General features: G+C 38.5%; 1 protein-coding gene across 1 annotated transcript; it reads left to right on the top strand.

The window, feature by feature from the left end:
* The first annotated feature begins 410 nt into the window (after positions 1 to 410).
* On the top strand, positions 411 to 21,391 carry ALX1 (ALX homeobox 1). Its single transcript, XM_067559099.1, has 4 exons — positions 411 to 633; positions 3,708 to 4,012; positions 7,970 to 8,098; positions 20,795 to 21,391. Exons 1-4 carry the CDS (start codon positions 411 to 413, stop codon positions 21,113 to 21,115), a joined length of 978 nt encoding a protein of 325 aa, XP_067415200.1. The 3' UTR covers positions 21,116 to 21,391.
* Positions 21,392 to 21,804: the final 413 nt, after the last annotated feature.

The following is a 21,804-nucleotide window of genomic DNA, read 5'->3' as shown; positions in this document are numbered from 1 at the left end:
TGAATCCACTGCGGTGGGGGGAAATGTCTCTTTCCATCTGCTTGCCCCCACCCTCCCCCCGAGCGTCTGTGTGTCTGTCTGCCTGAAATGGATCTGTCTGCCTAAAGTGGGCCTGGATCTCCCTCCAGTGTTGGATTAGGTGGGGGGGGGGGGGATGTCTGGGGTGGAGTTACACTGGCTGGCTATTTTCATATTCATTAGAAATGGGAGGTTGCACAAGGAGCCCTGCTGAGCTTCAAGATATAAAAGCAACTTCGGGTCCCCCCTTTTAAGAGCAGACAAATCAAAGGCTCAGAGGCGAAGCAGCTCCCTGAGCTCTGGAGGTCTTTCTCTCCCCTTCACCCTCCCTCCCCCGCCCCCCGCTCACAGGCCAGCCTCTGTCTAGGGAAGAGGCTCCCAAACAGCTTTAGATGATTATGGATTTTCTGAGCGAGAAGTTTGCCCTGAAGAACCAGCCGAGTAAGAACAGTGACTTTTACATGGGAGCAGGAGGCACGTTGGAGCACGTTATGGAAACGCTGGACAATGAGTCCTTTTACAGCAAGACTTCAGCCAGCAAATGCGTGCAGGCCTTCAACCCTCTGCAAAGGGCTGAGCATCATGTGAGGACATCTCCCTGCCAGGACAGTAATGGTGAGTCTCCCTGGGAGGGTCGTTTAGCGCTATTCCCAGCTGGCCGGAGTGTCTTGGGAGAACCGGCGTGACGCCCCTCCAAGGTTCACTCCTTTTATCCCAGGATCCCAGAGGAAGTTTTAACGGGGGCGTTTAGCAACTAAGGGCGGTGGATTCCGAGCCCGCTCCGGTGGAGGATCGGGCAGACGCTTTTTAAAGGGCCCTGTTCAGCCAATATTTTAAAGAGCCCCTGTCCTTGGGTTTCAGCCGCCCTTGCTGGCAGCAGCACACGATGCGAAGCGTTCGCTTTGGTTTCCACCGCACCGCGGAGATCACAGCGTAAACTGGGAAGATTCAACTAGAACTAAAGTAACGGTCCAAATTCCGGTCAACAGCGCTGACTTTCCCCTTCCGTCCCCAATTCAGACAGTGCCATTGACTCCCCTGAAGGATTTCGAGCCAAAAACCAGTGGAGCCAAAACATAAACGTTGAACATTTTAAAACAGTTCTTTTCGTTGTAGGATGCAGCTAAATGTGGGGATTTGACAATAGAAAATCTCGGTAGTTAACCGTTGATCGATGTGCACACAGTCTTATGACAGACCGATGAATTCTCTTTAATATATAGTTCAAGCTAGAATGCAATGATCAGATATAGCTGCGTGCTGTTGTTATATTATAGACACACACTGTATATATTTGTATGATCAGTCCATCTTTTAGCTTAAACTATCTAATGTACTAAAGAGACGAAATAGCTAAACTTGCAATAACATCTGGTGCAGTGCCTAGAAGCATTCTTACCCTAGCAACAAATGCTCAAGTGACTCAGATCTGCCTTCTTATATAGTCTGTTAAAGTGACTATTAATATCCAAATAGGATCCACTACAGATTTCAAGCTACTACAGGGACATTTCTTAATGGTAACTCTTTGGTATTCAGCTCCGAATACAAAAGCCTAGGAAAGTCAAAATGTTATCAAAACAAACCATCTATCTTTTCTCTCTTGTAACGGACTGAATACAAATCCCATCATTTCGTTTCAAGACAGTTAAAGCACTTTTGCAATTCCAAGAGGATTTTTGTGTCTCTTTATATATACCACATAACCTGCAAGTTGAGGGTTCCTTTAAAACAACAAACCAATAAATGTGAGATATTTATAACAAACCCATTTATTTTAATGAGTTTTCAGATCTGCCAAACACTATATTCCAAATGTTAAGAACCAAAATGATTAAAGTATTATGTAGTTTTCTAATATTTTATTCAGTCTGTGGAAATAATATTTTTACTTGCCAAACTCCACATAAAAAGTATTTGGGTTATAGTTAATATTATATTCTGTACATTATCTTTTATTGTGAACTTTTTCAGTGTAATTTAAATATATATACTATTTGTACTTTATTTCAAAAGCTGAAATTGAATAACATTTTGTCACATTTCTTTAAAATAATTATTTGGAATAATACCACTTTAGTACACTAGGATAATTCACTTCTAATTGTAAAAATTTATTGCAGATACAAAATTATAACACATATTTTTTATCATTCTGACTAAATTAATAAATACGTTTTATATTTCTGGAATCCAGGCAAAAGAAAATCTAGTCCACTTTATTTTTATTTTTTAATAATCAGTTTACAATTTTGACATTTTAATTCAATATTTTCTAGCTATGTCATTCACTGTTTATATATATATATTAAAAAAAAACCTACAGGAAAAAATCTTGCTCTAGTAGAAAGTTCCTAGATATGGCTAAAAATCAGCTAAATACAATACTGGGATTAATAGTATATCAAGTTTGCTATACTTCATATACACATTGAAAAGATTTTTGAAATAGTTCTTTTTTATGTCAGAAATTTTAAAAAGAGCATAGGAAATACAATGGCAATCTTTTGCTCTCAAAAGTATCAAAAACAAGTGTTGCTTAGGAAAGCTACAGCATGTTGATTTACTGAGTGTGGTTGTTTTTAATTAGCTTGCTTAATTTATGTTTGGTGTTTTATTGCATTATTAATCTATGTATTTGTGTCGGGTATTTAAAAATTATGTTTGGCTAAAATAACTCCGCATGAACAGAGATCTATCAATGGTTCTGAATGAAATTATCGACCGTGGCAGAGAAACTTAAAACAAGCTCCAAATCATATTCCAGATGCCATTCTATATAAAGTTTTACTGCAGTAGATGTTTTAACTTTCCCTCCTGTCTGTGAGAGCAAAAAAAGGATCTTTCAAATCTTGTAACATGTTGCATGAGTTACCCATGCGATGTGACATGTTTAGCAAAAATACCAACTGTTTTTTATTTCTTATTAATAAACTAAAGAAAATTATTTTAATCCTTATTGCTGTCAGTTAGTCTTTACCAAAGATAAATAGTTCCTGCAATACTAATACAAAATATATAAAATAAGTTCTTTTTACTAGTTAACATTTTGCAGACACCCTCTATAGTTTGTAATCATAACAATCTTAATTGGAAACAATTCCACTTCACAAATCCAAGATTATTTATATGGAATCTGTTCGGCTTGTGCACAATGTCAAATTATCATTTTATTCAATCCGGTGGTTCTTGATTAGTCAATTTACAAATATTTAATTTATTATATATAATTATTTTGAATTTTTCATAGCAATATTCTGGGTTTGGTGTAACTGCCATCTTACTTTAAAATCACATTTTTCAGTAGCTTTTGTGCCATTTATTTTAAATTAAAATATAGTTGATATTATAATTCTGGGCTATGCAACTCTATTTTAATCAGGTTTCATATACTGCCTATTATATATTTTGTTTGCAATATCTAAGAAATAGGTAATTTACTTATGCAGAATTCTTTATCCTCACACCAAAAGAGTTCAAATATATTTTTAGATAACATTTCTTTGTGAAAATCCTATAGGTATCAATAATGGTATCAAATTTGTAATCAAGAATTACAGGATTCCTTGCCAATTGTATCACATTCCAACACATCACTGCATATAATCAACTTTCTTATGAAAGAGTTTTCTACAAATCCTCAGATCTAAAAGCCCATTTAACTGCTTGTTTTTTCCCCTTGTGTACAGTGAACTATGGGATTACTAAAGTAGAAGGACAGCCTCTTCACGCAGAGCTGAATAGGCCCATGGACAATTGCAATAGTCTTAGGATCTCTCCCGTGAAAGGGATGCAGGAGAAGGGAGAACTGGATGAACTTGGAGATAAGTGTGACAGCAATGTCTCCAGCAGTAAGAAGAGGAGACACAGAACCACCTTTACCAGTTTACAGCTGGAGGAACTGGAGAAAGTGTTTCAGAAAACTCATTATCCTGACGTCTATGTAAGAGAACAGCTAGCACTGAGAACAGAACTCACTGAGGCAAGAGTCCAGGTAGGTACCTAATTTAGACATTACACAGGATAAGTTAAACATTCTAGAAAGAGATCAACATCACATTAGGGATTGTACAAAAGTCATAATCTTGCATCAAACCAAATATGTTTTTCTATAAAGAGGAGCCGACTCATTACACAGGAAAAATAACTTGTTAACATATAGGTGTCACTGTCGGGGAAACTTGCCTATAGGAAGAAAAATAGAAAGAAATATAATAGGAGTTTTGGTTTCTGATAACCTTGCTTGACTGTCAAAATTTCAGGCAGTGCATGAATGTGGTGTTAATATGTAAAAGTTCCCAACTGTATAATAAAAAAGGTATAATAGTTTGCCATTATCATCATGCCAAATTGGACAGCAGTGGACTCTAGTTCTGTTATTGAACACAAATTACAGTTTTAAAATAATCAAAGTCCTTATATTTTTTCAAGGACTAAACACTGAAACAATATATATACATTGTAAGGGCCTGATTAATTAATATAATTGGGAGTTGAGGCTGCTCATTACCTTGAAGGATGGGAGCCTACTTTCTTTCACTTATTGCTAATCTTGTATGATCAATTTTCAAGATTATTTTAATTTCTTGGGTACATTTATTGTTGAACTGTTAATAAACTAGCATTACATGTATATTTTCAGTTACACACACGACTGATTTAATACATCTATGTAATATTTGTGTCTGTACATGTACAATGCTGAGGAAAGGCTTTAAATACACAGGAAGGCTGGAAAAAATCTGAGATCTTTTGAATTTTACTTTCAAAGGATGGGTTTAGCAGTCAAATATATATAGTGATTGCATTTTAAAAGTTAATTCTGTTTTTGGAGATCTTTCTGGTTCCATTGATATTCCCTGATTTTTCAGTTTAGGGAATATCAGGCCTGTAGAATTTCCCAGAACAGGAGTAACTTTTTATATGTGTTAACAACTTCACAACCTGTAGTTTATAAAGAAAAAAAAGCCAGTTCACATTCACATGACTGAAAATTAAACAAAGATCACCGTTATAAACTATTTAAATTAATTACCTTTTATAAAAAGAAATGGCCTTTGCATGTCTGTCTTCAACCGAGGGACATAGATACTGTTGTCATCTGAAAATAGGATCCAAATTTGCCCTCCGTTTTTACCCATGCAAGGTCACTGAAGTCAAGAGAATTTAGCCTAATGACTTTTAACTCTTTAAACCCTGGAGATGGAGAATCAATCTTCTTTTTAAATTAGAGACATTCTTGGGTGTGACTTCTGGTCGTTACTTTTTGCAGCGAAGCTTTGCTTAGATGTAAAACAAATTCATGTAAGACATTAAGACTACTGTGGCTTTATATGATTTCAATTGCATAATTTTGGGACTCCTCATGGAGTAAAATACTACTTGGTGTGAATTAGGGTGGAATAATGCGGTCCAAACTGATGATTTCAGGTTGGGAAATTGATCATATTTTTTTCTCAGTTACATAGGCTTCTTGAAGTAAAACTATGACAACTGAAGAATTAAATGTGCAGACTGCAGTATATCTGAATAAGAGTCTTTCTTGAGATTTTTTCCCCCTATTTTGTTTACATATAATTTCCCCTTGCTGAGAAAATGACCAATATCTGCATTTCTGAGATGCTAACTAAGAAAGGAATATGAAAGGAAATGGTGATCATGTTGATCTTGAGTAGCAACAGTATTCCATCACGGGATTAAGCAGTTTAAAAGGCCTTGCATCATTAGGAGCAAGCATCTGGCAATGCAAGGATAACAAGCAGCAGTTTTGCATTACTTTGTATAGGCAAATGGTTACTTTATCTTTGCCAAGAGTCAGTTTCTAGTAAAGTGATGTAAACAGAAACATTCTGGGGGATTGTCAAAGAAAAAAAAAAGCGTGCTTCCCCCTCCCCCCCTCCTTTAGTTACTATAAATTCAAACAAATTGTTTTATTTACTTTAGCAGAATGATCAGCTGGATACGCTACCCACATTTCCCTTCACCGCCATTTCATCAAGATCCAGTTTAATTTGTGTCCTGCATACATGCAGAGCGAGCCAACCTGAACCTAATTTATCTAAGTTGTTCTCTTTCCTGCTGCATGTCAGTGCAGTAATTGGCACCCATTTTAAGGAGATTGTCAAGGTCTTTTTTCAATGAAAGAGCCTCATTACTAAATTCCCTTGGCATGTTCTTGGTGCCTCCTGTGGAGACAGCAGGAAAAATACTAAATATATATATATATATTTTGCTGAGCCCCAGGCATGATAGATAATACAAATTTACCAACAAGGTTCGTAGAAAATATGCTCAACAGGTAATCTGTGCCTTGTTTTGATTTCTGGGTACATTTTTTAAAACTGCCATATTAAATTTGCAGTAAGTGGTTAGAAATTAAACTGATCAGTAATATGCCCCTGCTGTTTAGACAATATCACGGGAGTGTTAGAATCCCAGAGGGCCAGCGCAAAAATCCCAAAGAGTTAAAAGCACTAAAACCAGCATTAGTTACCAGAAACTTTTTCCAGGGACTCCTATTTTGATGTCACATTTTAATGAGAGTTGAGTCTTTATATTATTTCCTCATGGTGACACTTTCTGCATAGCCCAAAGAGAGCTACATGCCCTATTCTAGAGTCGAAAACCCATATAACTTTATTTTAAATATTGCGGCATCCGATATAATGAAGCCTCCCTCAGATAGGGGCAGGTACCATCTTTTTGCTCTGTGTTTGTACGGTGCCTAAAACAATGGGGTCGTTGTCCATGACTGGGGAGCCTCAATACAACCAGTAATATCAGTTATACTAACATGGTAACTTTATTAACGAGTATCAAAGTGAATTTACCCATAGCAGAGCAGTAAGGGCTTGACTGGAAATCCCTTACTTGTATTAATGAACACGCTCAGACGAACAGTTCTTTGATTCTATGGGATGACTCTCATGAGTAAGTGTTCACCACCATGCATGTGGCTTGCACAATAATGCCTTCAGGATAGTAGTTTCAGTCCAACTTATAGCAGGCTACACACCAGCATATAAACTGTTCTAGGCACTCCAAACTAAACTTGAAGCTTTAGCTATACATCACAAGGTGGACCCTATTGAATCTCTTTAGATGTCACAAAATACAACAAGGTGGACTCATAAATTAGGCTCTCAGACGACACAGTGCTGGGTGCCATATAAAGACTCAGAGATTTAGATACACTAATACCTTTATAACTAAGGGCCCAATCCAAGGGCCATTTCAGTCAATCTTTCCATTAACTTCAGTGGGCATTGAATCAGGCTCTAAGTGAACCTAGAAATTAAATTCCTTTCCTTCCCAGAACTCCAATTTTCCATACAGAACCCATCTCTCAGTAAAAATAACATTTCTTTTTACTGAGGTGCTTCATGCTGCCAGGACCATCCACTGGATCCTATTATAAAGGACAGCCTTGATTCCATAATGTTTGTTGTTTCCCAGCCTTGACTGGTTGTGTCCCTTTCTTCAAGAGCCTCTCCATTGTGTGGCACAGCTCACAGATGCTGTTAGCCAGCTTCTCCCACCCTTTTCTTGTTGCTTCAGATAATACAAACCCTGATAAAGAGATTAGCCAATCATAACGAACTAATAATAGGAGAAGGGACTTTTTAGGTATGTCTTGCTGCTCCCTGAGTAGGCAGCCCAAAGGAATTGGGATATATAACATCACGTTACCTCATGTGCTGATCATTCTCTGTCTCTTTCCTTAAGCCAATAGCTTTCCTGTAAACATACCTAAGAGATCCAGAATTCACTTAAATAGACCTGATCTCAAAAGGGTCTATGTGAGAGAGAACGGTGAGCTTCCCCTTTTCAATGAGAGAAGTCTCCTTTCAGAGAAACACTGCAATTTTGGAAGTTGCCTTCCAAAGTCTTTTTGTTTCAGTAAAGGCTTTTCAATAGCTTCTTTTGATTGTTATTTGCTTTCATGGTTTAGGTTTGGTTCCAAAATCGAAGAGCAAAATGGAGAAAAAGAGAACGCTATGGCCAGATCCAGCAAGCTAAAAGCCATTTTGCCGCTACCTATGATATATCTGTTCTACCACGGACTGACAGCTACCCACAGGTACAGTAAATAATATAGAACAACACCTTTGTCCCCCCCTTCCCCATACACAAATAATTATGTGTAAAGATGCTCAAAAGATAGTACAATTGTAGCATAATTAAAATACTCAATAATCATTATCCTGCACGGAGACATTATAGTCCATGTTGATTTTGTTTCTGGCTCTCCTGATTTGATTTCCTTTTAATGTTTTTCATTATAAATATAATTTCTATACGACTTCACACACACAAAGACCTAGAAACAAAACAACCGGCAATAGCACTGCACTTGCACAGTAACTACTGCACACTTTCACTTTTCAGATTCTTTATCTTTGTTAACTAGTCAAATAAATATAACATTGTATATAGCAAGATAAGATGATATCTTTTGGGCTTTGTTTGGTGAGCCTTAGTCCTTCTTGAACAAGAGCTCCATGACTATCAGTCTCAGCCAAGGCATCTGTTTTCCTTTATTCTGTTTTCCCCAACTCTACCCAGTTACTGTATATTTTCATTTCCCCCTTACCACACTTTGTTTTTTATGCCTTTTATAAATGCCAAAAAACTTTGTAACCACCAGAGCTGCCATTATGACCAACACCTCAACTGTTTATGCAGAATAATTAGCTTTCACAATACAGCTGGGTTTTTTACATGAAAAAATACTTTTTTATAAGATGTTGCATTTCTATTATGCTAATTTTCCATAAGTTATGGAGGCTGATTTGTTCTTAAATGGTGGGCAATAACTGTGGTTTGTACATCTTTCTTTTTTTTTGAATATATATGATACATAGGGGTGTTTGTGTGTAATCTATATACATATGCGCATGTCCACGCACACACCCCCGTGGATGAAATTCTTGCATGTGTGTGTGTGTAAAAATATATATACCATACACATACAGTTACATACAAACACTGTTACATATTGTATACTATATATTCATTAAGAAGAACACCAAAAAGCATTAAGAATGAAGTCAGGAAATTCAGAAACACATCTGTCACTCTACATTGTTAACAGGAGAAGGTCTGATCACTAGGCAGTCTGGCCCTGACTTTGCAACCATTTGAGCATATGCATTACTTTATACTCACATGAGCAGCCCCATTGAAGTCAATGAGATTACTCACAAGCATAAAGTTTATGATTAAGTAATTTCAGGGTCAGACTGGGAGGAAGGAGAGGAGGCGGAAGAGATGATAAAACTCTTCTCACCTATTATCAACTCCCTCTCTTTTGTGTCTCTTCTTTTTCCTTCTCATACTCTGCCAATTTTCCTTGCTGTCTATCCCTTGTCCCTTCCCTCTGTCCCTGTCTTTGCTCTTTGCCCCCCTTTATTTTGGGCTCAGGACACCTCCATTTTTGCACCCGCTCCTCTTCATCTCTCCCTCCTCATTTTCACCTCACTATATTAAAAAAAAAAAAAAAGCTTTATGGCACCCTGAGCCACACCTGCCCCATTCCCTCAATGCCAATATATTTTCAAGCTACTAGGACTATGGGTCTCTGTCAGCTCATCAGTTTACAATGACTTAGACAGACCTGCACACACTTATGTTAGGAAATAGAGTTTCCAGACAGGAGTATTATTTTATGTTACAGTAACACAAAGAGGCCCCGACTGACATCAGGGCCCCAGTGTGTGAAGCACTGTATATACACGTAAGAGATAGTCATGGCCTCTAAGAGCTTACAATCTAAGTAGACAAGAAGGATAAGGAAGGGAAACTGAAGCACAGAGATATGAAATGACTTGCTCAAGATCATGTAGGTGCTGAGTGGCAAGGCTGGGATGAGCATCCACGTCTCTTGCCCTATCCACTAGACCATGCCAGCTCCCCTAAACCACAGGTTCTTTCAGCACAGTCTCAGTTGCAATCTCTCCTGACCCTAGAACTATGCATACATCTCTCTGGGATGCTCAACAAGCTCTTAAAATGTGTGTGCTAAAATGTATATTGTGAAAATAACCATAGTTTGGTTATTCAAAATATGGTTAAATATAAATAATGTTTAATCCACATGGTCTAATAATTGCTTGGCAGTTGTTGCTAGTTTTGAAGTGAAGTTCTTTTGAGTTATAGGAGAACACCAAAATGAAAAACCTGAAGCCAATGAAAATGTCTATTGTATACTTCCTTATTCATCTGAAATGACTGAACTGATTATTGTTTTTTTCATGAATCTTGTGAAATATTCTTTCTCAGGCTTAGTGCCTGCCAAGTTTCAGCCTGGAGGAAATTTTTATCACTGAGATGAGTTATAAACTCTTACAAATAGAGATTTATATTAGTAATCCTGATAGCAGAACAATAAGTGAGTATTTGTTACCTTACTGCTATATATTTGCATACATAGGTATACACATCCACTGAAAAGCACGCTCACATATAAATGTATGAGGAATAAGGCCTGCCTACCAGAGAAGTCTGTACAGGTTTAACTTCAGTTGTTTTTTTAAACTGATTTCAAACTGATTTTTAAACCCATATGGGCTCTCTTGTTTAGGTTTAAAATTGGTTCATTTCAGTTTATCTTAAACAGATTCCTACTCAATTTAAACTGAATGAAATAAGTCTGGTTTAAGCTGAAATATGAAATACCAGCTTTTGCACTGGTTTAAGTAAGTCAATTTATAATTGCTCCTTTAGTTAAACTGACTTACTCATGTAGACAAAGCCTGAGGCCGTGGCCTGATCTACACTTAAAACTTAGATCAACTTAACTACATTGCTCAGGGCTGTGAAAAATTTTGCACCCTGAGTGCTGTAGTTAGGTCGACATAATCCCTGATGTAGATGCAGTTAGGCTGACAGAAGAATCCTTCCATTGACCTAGCTACTGCCTCTTGGAGAGGTGAATTACTTACAATAATGGAAAAACCAATCCATTGATGTAGGATGCATCCACACTACGGGCTATGGCAGCATAGCTGCAACACCATAGCTGTGCTACTGTAGGGAAGTAGTAGCTGTGCTACTTTGGGGCTATGGAACATGGCCTATGAAACCTTCTAGCAGAAGACGTAATAACCACTGGCATCAATCATTGTATTCAAATCTCTTTCATTTGGCTTCTTTCCCTTCATAAGTGCTTCACACACACAACACACGCAACATTCCATATAAACTTACTCAAGCTATTTATTCTACAGATAAGGAGGAAAGGGAGAGAGAACTATTATTATTTCTATTTTTAAATGGTTGGGAGATATTCTGGCATTATGGTGATGGAGCTATAAAAGTGGTTAGACAGATATAATATTCAGCAGAGATATTCACTGCTGTTATATTAGATATTGATCAGGATTTAAATCTATGATCTGTTTGCCTGCCCTTGATACTGTTAATAAGGCCTGGTCAACACTAGAAAATTAGGCTGCTTAGGGGTTTGAAAAATCCATAACCCTGACTGATGTAGTTAAGCCGACCTATGTCTCCATGTAGACAGCTCTAGGTTGATGGAAGAATTCTTCTATCGACCTAGCTACTGCCCCTTGGGGAGATGGATTACCTATGCTGATGGGAGAACCCCTCCCATTGGCTTAAGCAGTATCTACACTGAAGCGCTACAGCGGCGCAGCTGAAGTGGTAACATTAAGTGTAGGCAAGACCTAAATTGCATTAATGCAATTGAGTAGAGGCTGCTATTATAGTGCTATTAAATAGAGTAAGTGCCATTTTCACAGCACTCCTAGTGGTACCACAACTAGAACAATAAATAATGACACAAAAGTGAACTGATCAGCCATTTAATTTTCCCTAAACAAACCCTCTCCAGCACTGTTATTCTGATATTGACATCTCTAAAGATCAAGAATGCTCCACCATGCATACAGATAGGAAGGTTGTCTTGGGAGTGGGGGAACACAGACAATTAGATTGGGTGATACTTAAGTTGTGAAACTCACATTGATGTGCATTTACCAAACTTTGACATTGCTTGTGAAAAGTACATGGGGCCAAGGGATGATGGAATCTTTCTCCTTCCTCCAGCATGAATATAGGGACACTGGGGCAGGCTGTTGCACTGACTGCTGTGTGGCATGAGGATCAGCAGCAGATACGGTTCTTGCTTTGCATTATATGATTTGCAGCCTGCAGATCTTTGCTTTGAACTCACCCATGGGATTGCATTCCAAACATACACATCCCACCTGCTTTCCAGCAGAGAGAGAGACTTAGTAGCATTCTTCTGTAGTGAAACAGAGGGAATGGGGACCCCTTGCTCTGCCTCTCCACTGCTTACCTCCCCCCCACACCCATACAGTGACAACATGATGTTTCTGATGCATTTGGAGCCTTGTGTGCCCATATAAAGGATTTCTCACTAAGTGAGTAAAGAATCTTTTCAATTTATTTGGGATAGAAGATTGGCTCTGAATTATCTATTATTCAGCCCAACATTGCTAGTAAATTACTCTTCTTAATCTTTAAAATAGTAACAGGCAATGTACTCCGGATATTTTTATGGACCATAATTATTTGTTCTGTCTAATTCAGTCTAATCTATTTTGCAGTATGTTGACTGTAGACAGAGGTTATAGTGCAAAACAATTGCTCTGCCAGTTAAAAATATGATTGGAAGCCCCAGTGCCATCCAAATTCTTCTCTTGTGTCTGCCCATACAGATCTCCCATGGACTGTAATGGGAGCCACCAGTATACAGGTATGGGCACTTAATGTAGCATTTGGGACACAACTCCTTGCACTTCAGCTGTATTTTAGGCTCATTGTCAAGCATTTTGTAGGACAAAATGAGCATGGAAAAATCAAGATGAAATAGTAAAAAGTAGAATTTGTTGACATTTTCCAAAAACTTAGATTTTCCAATTACCTCCCACCAATTAGCTGACATTTCCAAATTTTGAATTTTTGACAAAGTTTTGTGCTGAAAATTTGATTTTTGATGGAAAAACCAACACGCATGTTGTTTTAGTTCTAGTAGTAGTTACTGGCCTCATCAGCTAATCAACGTATGCAGCACATTAGGACTCAGATCATTTTTAAAGAGTGTAATAAAATATATATCACAGGCTAGAGTTTGATAGGCTAAAAGTGCTGTCTCTGGTGTTGAAAAAGTGACCTCAGTAACAACCGGACTATGGCTGTGAAAATGATGGTACAGACTGTGCCTTTAAAGCACAGCCCTGTAATAGGGAGAAGAGGATGCTGATTCGGTCCTTGGAAGCATTGTGCTAGAGGCAGGAAGAATAACTTCAGTCCTGCTACTACCTCCCTGTCCAGAGAACAGCACGTTTTCCCACCCCATTAGATGGAGCCAACTTGGAGGCTGGTGTGAAGGGGAAGACATTCCCCCATGTCCTTTGGGGAGTTTAGCCACTATCAGTGCTAAACTTCAATAGTCTTTGTGCTCAGGTACTAGGTTGTAAATGGACCAAGGCTAGGGACAAGGTTGAATCTTCTTCTTCCCGCATGAAGGGTCACAGTCTGACTCTCTATCCCACATTATTCATCTGCAGTACTTAGGCTAGTAGTTTTACACTGTATACCTTAAATATAATCCATATGTATCCACAAACTTAAGAATGCCAATAAATAAATAAACATATTCAATCACATCCTTTAAAAACAGAGAGAGTGAGAGAGCGGGACATCTTGCCCCCACCCACTCTTTCTCACCACCACACCCGTACTTCCCTTCCACACTTTGTTCTTTGCTGTTGCTGCACTGTTACCTCTGCTGGATTCCTGTTGCTTTTCCTAAGATGACTGCTCTTTTGTCACATAGCTGGAGACTCTGCTTCCCTGGAGTCACAGCACCTCCTTAGAAATGCAGCTGGAATTGGAAATGGAGGCACGTCTGAGGCACTGGCTGCACTTGATTTTCAGGGAAATTACAAACCACTGCAAATGGGAATCCCCAAAGGAGACCTCCGAAGTAAGGAGATCTGCGGGTGCAAAAGAGAGAACATGGGGAGAGTAGATGGCAACCTCTTAAAAACAGAAAGGGGAAGAAGTAAAAAGGCCCACCCCAGACCTTGGACAGGCAAACACGTTCAAATAGGCTAAGCAGGGTGATGTGTACCTATTTATCGCATAACTAGCTAGTCAGCAGTGGAAAACCTTAAGATCACATGATTCTATTTAGCAACTCAAGGGTGTAAGAACTTATATAAATATGCATATGCTCTTTATTAACTCCTTGGACCATAATTTCAATTCCATTCTAATGGGTAACTCCCATTAGCAATAATCAGAGTTACAGGCTCAAATTAAATCTCTCCTGTGGTCTCTATTATATACCACATGTTATATAACTTAAAATATGTTTTAACTATAGCCTACATATAACAACAGTAGCTGGCTAACAGTGACTGTTATTTAGTGCTAACCCTGTTGACCACTGCCATTTGTTCTAGACAGAGTCGTACAACATGTGACAATTTTCTTTTCTAGCCCATAAAAGCACCATAATCACTTACCTGATTAGTACTTCAAAATATGTGGTCCTTGGTGTCTCAACACTTCCTCTCTCTTATTATTTTCTCAGTCCTTAATTCCTTAAACTTTTTGGGTGAAAGTGAACCTAGAGTTTAGTTACAAGACTACTAAATGGTGTGAGGTGGGATTTTTCCTTGGAGATCATATCCTTGGAGATCCTTGGAGATCATGTGAAATATAGCCTTTGATTATAGCATAGCAGTGAATTATGACTTTCTTTTCACTCTTTGTCTTTTCACTTCATCTGGGATGCACACTATGCAAGAAATAAAGCATGATGATCTTTTGAATACCGGGTCAGCTGGGTCTGGCCAGGCTGTGGTAGACATAGGACCAAGTGGTGGGAAGCTGTCTTTCTGCTCCCTTGATTCTTGGCCGAAGCAGGGACTGAACTGACCTGTGATATAACTTAGAGTAGCTAGAGCTGTTGTAAATGAACCTGTAAAAACAGTTCAACAGGAATTTTTTGCCAGCCTGGGATTGCCAAAGTGCAGTGGCAGTCCAGGAATACCATCTATTACCTGGGGGAAGGCAAGGGAGAGTGGATGGCATAGAGTTAACAATCCTGGCTTTTTGCCATTTGGGAATTCCCTGTATATCAGGGGAATCCCCCACTAACCTGCATCGTTCAGCAGCACAAAAGGAACAGATCCAGGGGCTAGGATCTGGCTCATTACTATGTTACTATTATTTATTAATTAGCATCTCAGTGGTTCATTGTACTAGGCACTGAAGGACACACTTGAGTGAGAGACAAAGACCTTCTTCCCCTCAGATCTTACAGGCTGAATAGACCAGACAGACAGAGTGTAGTGGAAAAGATAATTTTAAAGATGAGCAATTCAGCTACAGGGAGTTGATTTGTTCAAGGGTTACGCAACAAGTCAGTGGGAGATCTGGGACTTGAACCAAAGAAGTGTGGCATTTTTACATGGAAAGCCAATCAGAATGCCGATTATTTTAGTTAACTTCATACTTCAGTTCTGTCAGGTAGAAGGTCATATTCTAAGGCAGTGACATCATAACCATAATGACAACTATGACTTTCCTAGTGATGTTGATGTCACAGCCATGAAGTCAGACTTTTTTTTTCTAACTGGCAGTGTATAAATATATATAAAACATGGTAGGTAAATATATTCAAGAGTTCTGGTGATTTCATGGTAACCACAAGAGCAAATCTCAAGCTGTCAGTGATGTTAATAGAAACCAGAGATTTACAGTATGTATAGCCTCATTCACAGCCTCTCTGAATTGCCTTTTATATAGTACATAGATCACAAAAGTTTTTAAGAGGAAAAATATTTTCTTTAAATCCATGTGCACAGTCCCCTTTCCCTCCTGTCTACATCTGCTATGTACACTATAGAAGAAGTACTGATCATTTCTATTTATTGTAAAGTATTTCTCTATTTATATTTAATTCTGGGTTATATTTTGCACTTAGAATTTCACTTTGAGACAGTTATGGAATAACTCTTTGCTAATAGTGGCACTCCAGTATCAAACCTGATTCACCCACTTAAAAAGAAGGCAGCATAATTTTCATGTCCAATAATAAAGGAAAAGACCTGGGGAACAGGATGATAAAGCATACATGATACATACACTTGAAAAGTGTAGCAGCCTCATAAGACCAGCTGTAAGCATCTTTCAAGATCTTGTTGGGCTTTTCAAATTCATGCTATTAGTTAAGATTCCTTCCTCTGATGAAGAAGTATGTGGGACCACTTTTTAATCTTTAACAATCAATCGTTTGTTCATTTTTTGACATGGCATATTTCAGCATTATGGGCTGATTTTGGCCCTCACTTACACCTGTACAGCCTCAAACTGAAAGGGGCATGTTTATGATAAAAATATCATGAAAACTTGTGGTACTGTATTTATAGTATGGCGAACACAGAGGTAACAGAAATCTCAAGTACTGATCTTGTGATACACAGGTTTATAGGAACATGTAAACTTAACCTCTGAAGCTTTTGAAGTCTGCCCAACATCACAGCAGTAGACATTCCATTGGACAAAGTGCTGCTTGTCTGTTTTATCCATTAAAGCAGATTTCAGGCAAAATTTGTCCAATAATCATCCCTCTGCAACCCATGGAATTGCAAAATTTGCCTTTTTTTTTTTTTTAAAGAACATTGGGCAAGACAGATAAAATGGTATTTTGTTTATTGTATGTTAACTGTAGGAGTAATAAGAACATTTCAAAAGGTTCCAAGGTTCAGATTGGATACTTATGGGCTGGAACTATCAAAATCAGTCTTTCTTCTGAAATTTCCTCTACTTTTAAATTTCATTCAAACTGGAAACACAGTACTGCAAGAATAACCTCATAAGATTATAGTTTTTGGGATCATGCACTATTTCTAAGAGCTTTAAGAAGTACAATGGCTTATGTTTGGAACAGCCACCACACTTGTACTGCAATGCATACAGAGCATTAGTATATAACTAGTTTTTGGTCTCCATTGTAGGCACAGTGGGACAGATCCTCAGCTAGCGTCAAGTGGCATAGACTTGAATGGAGCTATGGTAATTTACACTATCAGAGTATCTGGTCCACTACTGCTGCCTAATGATATTGGTTGTTACATAGCCTAAGCGTTTGAGATGCTGAACACCCTCAGCAATTTGCAGGATTGGGCCTTCCAAAAGAAGTGAGGAATGATTCATTATTGTCAATAAGTTATTGTCTAATCAGGAGTTTGTAAAACAGATTTGTTTCTCTGGTCATAAAGAAGGCCAGAGTTAGCACAATCATTGTATGGCTAAAGCTTGAGTAAAGGATACTAGTGACCAAAAGCTCTAGAAAGACAAAACTATTTGTTAAGGATGGATAACATAGGCTTCCAAGAGAGGCTGGGAAATCCCTGCCATTGGAGGCTTTCAAGAACAGGTTGGACAAACACCTGTCAGGGATGGTTTAGGTTTAAGTGGTTGTCCCTCAAGAGCAGAGGGCTGGACTAGATGACCTCTTTAGGTCTCTTCCAGTCCTACATTTCTACGCAGATAGTCTGGGGAGCTCAAATTCCCTGAGATGCCTAGTAGGTTCTCAGGTCCCCAAATCCATAAAAGCCTTAGCAGGTTTGTTGATGCCTCTAATCTGTAGGCTCTAATGATCTTCACAAATCCTGTAAACCTTACGAGGCTCATTGGTGCCCTCTCCGATTTCTAGAGCTTTAGGAGGCAGTCTTCTACTCTCCACCACCTACGGGCCTCATGAGGTTTGTCAGTGGTCTCTTCCTCTACCACCCTAATCCCTGAAAAGCTTTGTATCCCCATCAGGGCCTGTATTTTGCAGGCCTTAGGATACTCATGGACCCCTATCCTTTGAGTCTTAAGATGTTCATGGCCCTCCCTATGAACCTTAGGGATAGCTACTGGGCAGTTTCCTCCTATAAGCCTTAGTAGCCTTGGCACTGACCCACACATGTCTGCCTCAGACTTAGCAGGCTCCTCAGCCCCCAGGTAGCTGAAGTTGGCTTCCCTGAGGAGCAAAAATATGCTTGTCAGCTTATGACAAGTTAAAATAGGCTCAGACTGGTTCTTTGGGGAGCAACATGCTTCCCAAGGATCTCGTAGGGCTGGGGTGGGCCTCTGATGGACCTGATGTTTCTCTGAGGTCGGAAGCCTCCAAAAGCAGGAAAAGGTTGATTGGGATTGACAAGGCTCCTAAGGCTTACTGGGTCTCTTTCCTTCTGTGGATCTCAGAAGGCCCAACAGAAGGAGGAACTGTCCCTGATCTCCTCCCTCAAGCACTTTGCTCTCTCCATGCCTTGTTCTCACCTCTACCCCTCCCAGCAGACCACCTGAGATATGTAGGAGCAGATCTTTAGAAAGTGTGCAGAAGTGTGTCTGTGCCAGAGAGATTAGGGAGAGCAGGAGCCTGGGGAGGGATGTGATTTGGCCCTTGTTTGCCAAGTGTTCTGCAGGACACCCAGGAAGGAGCATTTCCCCATGGCTGCCTCTTTCAGCTCCTAGCTCCTAGCACTGTGTGCCAAGGAGCCAAAATTAGCTTGTCAGCTCCTGAAGACCCATGCTAACAATATTATTTAAAATATCTTTTAAAATATGAGTTTAATTACCTCATCTTTATATCTGCACACTAGATCTCAACTAGATGAATTTAGTGAACCATAATTTATCTCTGTGCTTTTTGCTGGTGGTTTTGTGTGTGTGTGTGTATTTGCTAAGAAGTAGAGGAAAAAGAGCATCAGAAATATTTTTTAACTTCAGAGTGCAACTTTTTTTGTGGGGTGTCATAATTCATTAGCCCCTTTTCCAACAGACCTCAAATTTGGTCAGAAAAAAATAACCTCTGCTATAATCATAACCTATCTATTCTGAAGCCAACATGCCTTTGTTTATAGATGTAGAGGGAGGGGTTAAAATCAGGCTTATAGTGGGAATTCACTTTGTAACTTTACTAACGGAGCAATTTGCTACCCCAATTTGCTTGCAATCTAAGGTCAGCATGAAAATGTAACAAACAGATTTTTTAAGATGAAGGGAAGACCACAGTAAATAAAAAGAGAATTATACAGTTCTAGGCAGAGCAGAGCAGAGTAGTGAATGAGAGGTGAAAGTTGTCTTCATCATCAATTTATTATTGTTTTAGTAAAGTTTGAAAAGGGACAACATTAACATGCACTAGGGAACTTTTAGTGTGTATCAGCGGGGTCCACACTGAGCCAATTCGGGCATGACATGCTAGTGTGAACTAAATTTACACCCCTCTGATGTGAGCTAAAGCTCTGTGTAGACAAGCCCTCGGTGAATAAGAAGAGTTTTGTATGAAGAACGATCAAGTATGATCAAGTAGGCCATTCATGGATGAGGTCACTGCATGAAGGGAGGTGCAAAGTGGAGAGTGGGAGAAGACAAAGAAAGACGGTTGGATGTGAGTCTTGGTTGGAGCAAAGTGCACAGATAGAGGGAGTAAAAATATATACAGTCTGAGATGGATGCAGAAGTTGTGCTGAACCTTGAAAATCCTTGTAAACCACCATCTAACAAATAACAAATACATGAAAATATATATTCATAAATATTATAAATATATACACTGAAGACAGGAGAAGCCAGAAGTACTTTGTTTTAAAATATTAGGCTTTAAGTGATTGCCAAGCACAGAAGGCATTAGACAGCAAACCCTACACATGTGTGGTTACTTCAGATCTGCAGCAGACATTGCCGGTAACCACAAAGTTTGTCTTTTAGTCTGTCATGCAAGGTTTTCCAACAAAAAATGCCACACAGTATAGCCAGTTAAGGCAGAAAGCTGAAAAAAAAAAGCTCATGGGTGTAATTTTGTTTTAAAAAATTATGAAAAAGGGGTTTTAACTTAAACCCGTCATTGAAGTCACTTTAGAAAAGAGCCATGAATGTGTTATGACTCATGTCTGTATCTTCTGGATTAATTTGTTTTAAAGTAACTAACTATACAAAGCAACCCAAAACGCTGAAATTTCATAATATTTTATAGTCAAGCATAAGTAGTTTGAGAAAATGATCTGTTGAGTTCAGGATTTGGTATTTTTCTCTTCAAATACTTGTTTTAAAAACTCTCCTTTGCCACGATGCGTACACAAAACATTACAGCAGTTAGGTCACTGATGAGCTGATACCACTGCATACCATGCTGACCAATGTTGTCTCATTGTTTCCTAGTACTCCCCCGTCTGTCTGTATCCATCTGTTGTCACTTGTCGTATATTTAAGTTGCAAGCTCTTTGAGGTAGGAACCATCTTTGTGTTCTGTGTTTGTACAGCGCCTAGCATAAAGGACTGCAGTCCACAGAATACAATTAAATAATAATTGTTTTACTGTTAAAGTGCAAATCTTCAACTATCAAAAGGTTTTATAATGACAATAATATTTTTCACTTCTACAGCATCTTTCTTCTGAAAGCATTTGGAGGCTTCCATTGACTACAATGGGCATTAGACTGGGTTCTTTATCTCCATGAGAAAATGGGTATATTGAAGTTCATTGTTAAATATCTTGCAGAAAGTCACCTAATGAATCAGTGGCAGAGTTGAGAAAGGATTCAGCAATTTATGATTTAATGCATTTCCCATGATGTATCTTCACTGTGTTTTTCAGTGAAATTATATAGAACTAATAGGGTAATTGCTAATATTTTACAGCAGAATTAGTGAGACAAACCAAAGAAAGAAGAAAAAAAGACAGGAAAAATATCTTAATGTAATCTTATTTTATATGTTCCAGATTCAGAACAATCTGTGGGCAGGAAATGCAGCTAGCAGTTCCATGGTTACTTCCTGCATGTTACCGCGTGACACTTCCTCCTGTATGACACCTTATTCCCATTCACCCAGGACAGATTCAGGCTACACGGGCTTTTCAAATCACCAGAATCAATTCAGTCATGTGCCCCTCAACAACTTTTTCACTGACTCTTTACTTTCCGGGGCTACCAATGGACATGCATTTGAAACCAAGCCGGAATTTGAAAGGAGGTCCTCCAGTATTGCAGTTCTACGAATGAAAGCCAAGGAGCATGCTGCCAACATTTCCTGGGCCATGTAATATAATAGTACACTTTTTTTTTTTAAATAGCAAACTGAAAACATTCTTATTTCCCATATTTAAAGGACACAACAATAAACTGCTGTGTTTGGAAATGCTAGAGGTCAGGATATACATTGAAGCCTGCTTAAACAAATACCCTATATTATTTAACAATAAAACTTAAGGATAAACCTGAATAGATTTACCAATCTCAACAAGCCCTGTTTTTTGGTTTTTATATTAAAACATGTTTTATTGTACCAGTTGATGAAATATGATTATAAAACCCGCAGAAAAAATAAACCCATTAAACAAATACATCTGCTATATATTGGTTTATGTCAGGGCTACATTCAAAAGGAATTCCTTATAAACGAATAGCCGATAAAGGAAGAAGTTTGATGAGGAAAATACATTTGTTATATCAAGGCTGTGAGGTAAATCTTTAAGCACATTGTGTGGGGTGTTAAGTGTATGCCTTTTCTTATTGTAAATAGAAGTTGTAGGCCTAACGCTGTGAGCACTGTGCTGCTGCTTTGGGCCGGATTCATTATTCTGCTACACCAGTGAGAGTTCAGTGGAATTACACTATTGTAAAATTGGTGTAATGGAATGGTGAGTCTGATCCTTTATTCATATAGACCTCAGTGTGCTCCCATTGAGTTTAATGAGAGTTTTGCCATGGATTTCACTGGGAGCAGAAGTCA

This window comes from Emydura macquarii, unplaced genomic scaffold, assembly GCF_026122565.2.
Source record: "Emydura macquarii macquarii isolate MOO-44397 ecotype Brisbane River unplaced genomic scaffold, CSIRO-AGI_Emac_v2 contig_2205, whole genome shotgun sequence".
Lineage (NCBI taxonomy): Eukaryota > Metazoa > Chordata > Testudines > Chelidae > Emydura > Emydura macquarii.
Note: the sequence above shows the minus strand (reverse complement) of the source record. Positions and strands in the feature narration are given on the sequence as shown.

What these genes read in the sequence shown, in the direction of transcription:
- ALX1 (XM_067559099.1), top strand. Translation starts at nt 411, where the DNA reads ATGATTATGGATTTTCTGAGCGAGAAGTTTGCCCTGAAGAACCAGCCG. An exon ending in TCCCTGCCAGGACAGTAATG is followed by an intron (nt 634 to 3,707) that starts GTGAGTCTCCCT and finishes CCTTGTGTACAG; the next exon opens with TGAACTATGGGATTACTAAA. An exon ending in TCACTGAGGCAAGAGTCCAG is followed by an intron (nt 4,013 to 7,969) that starts GTAGGTACCTAA and finishes TTCATGGTTTAG; the next exon opens with GTTTGGTTCCAAAATCGAAG.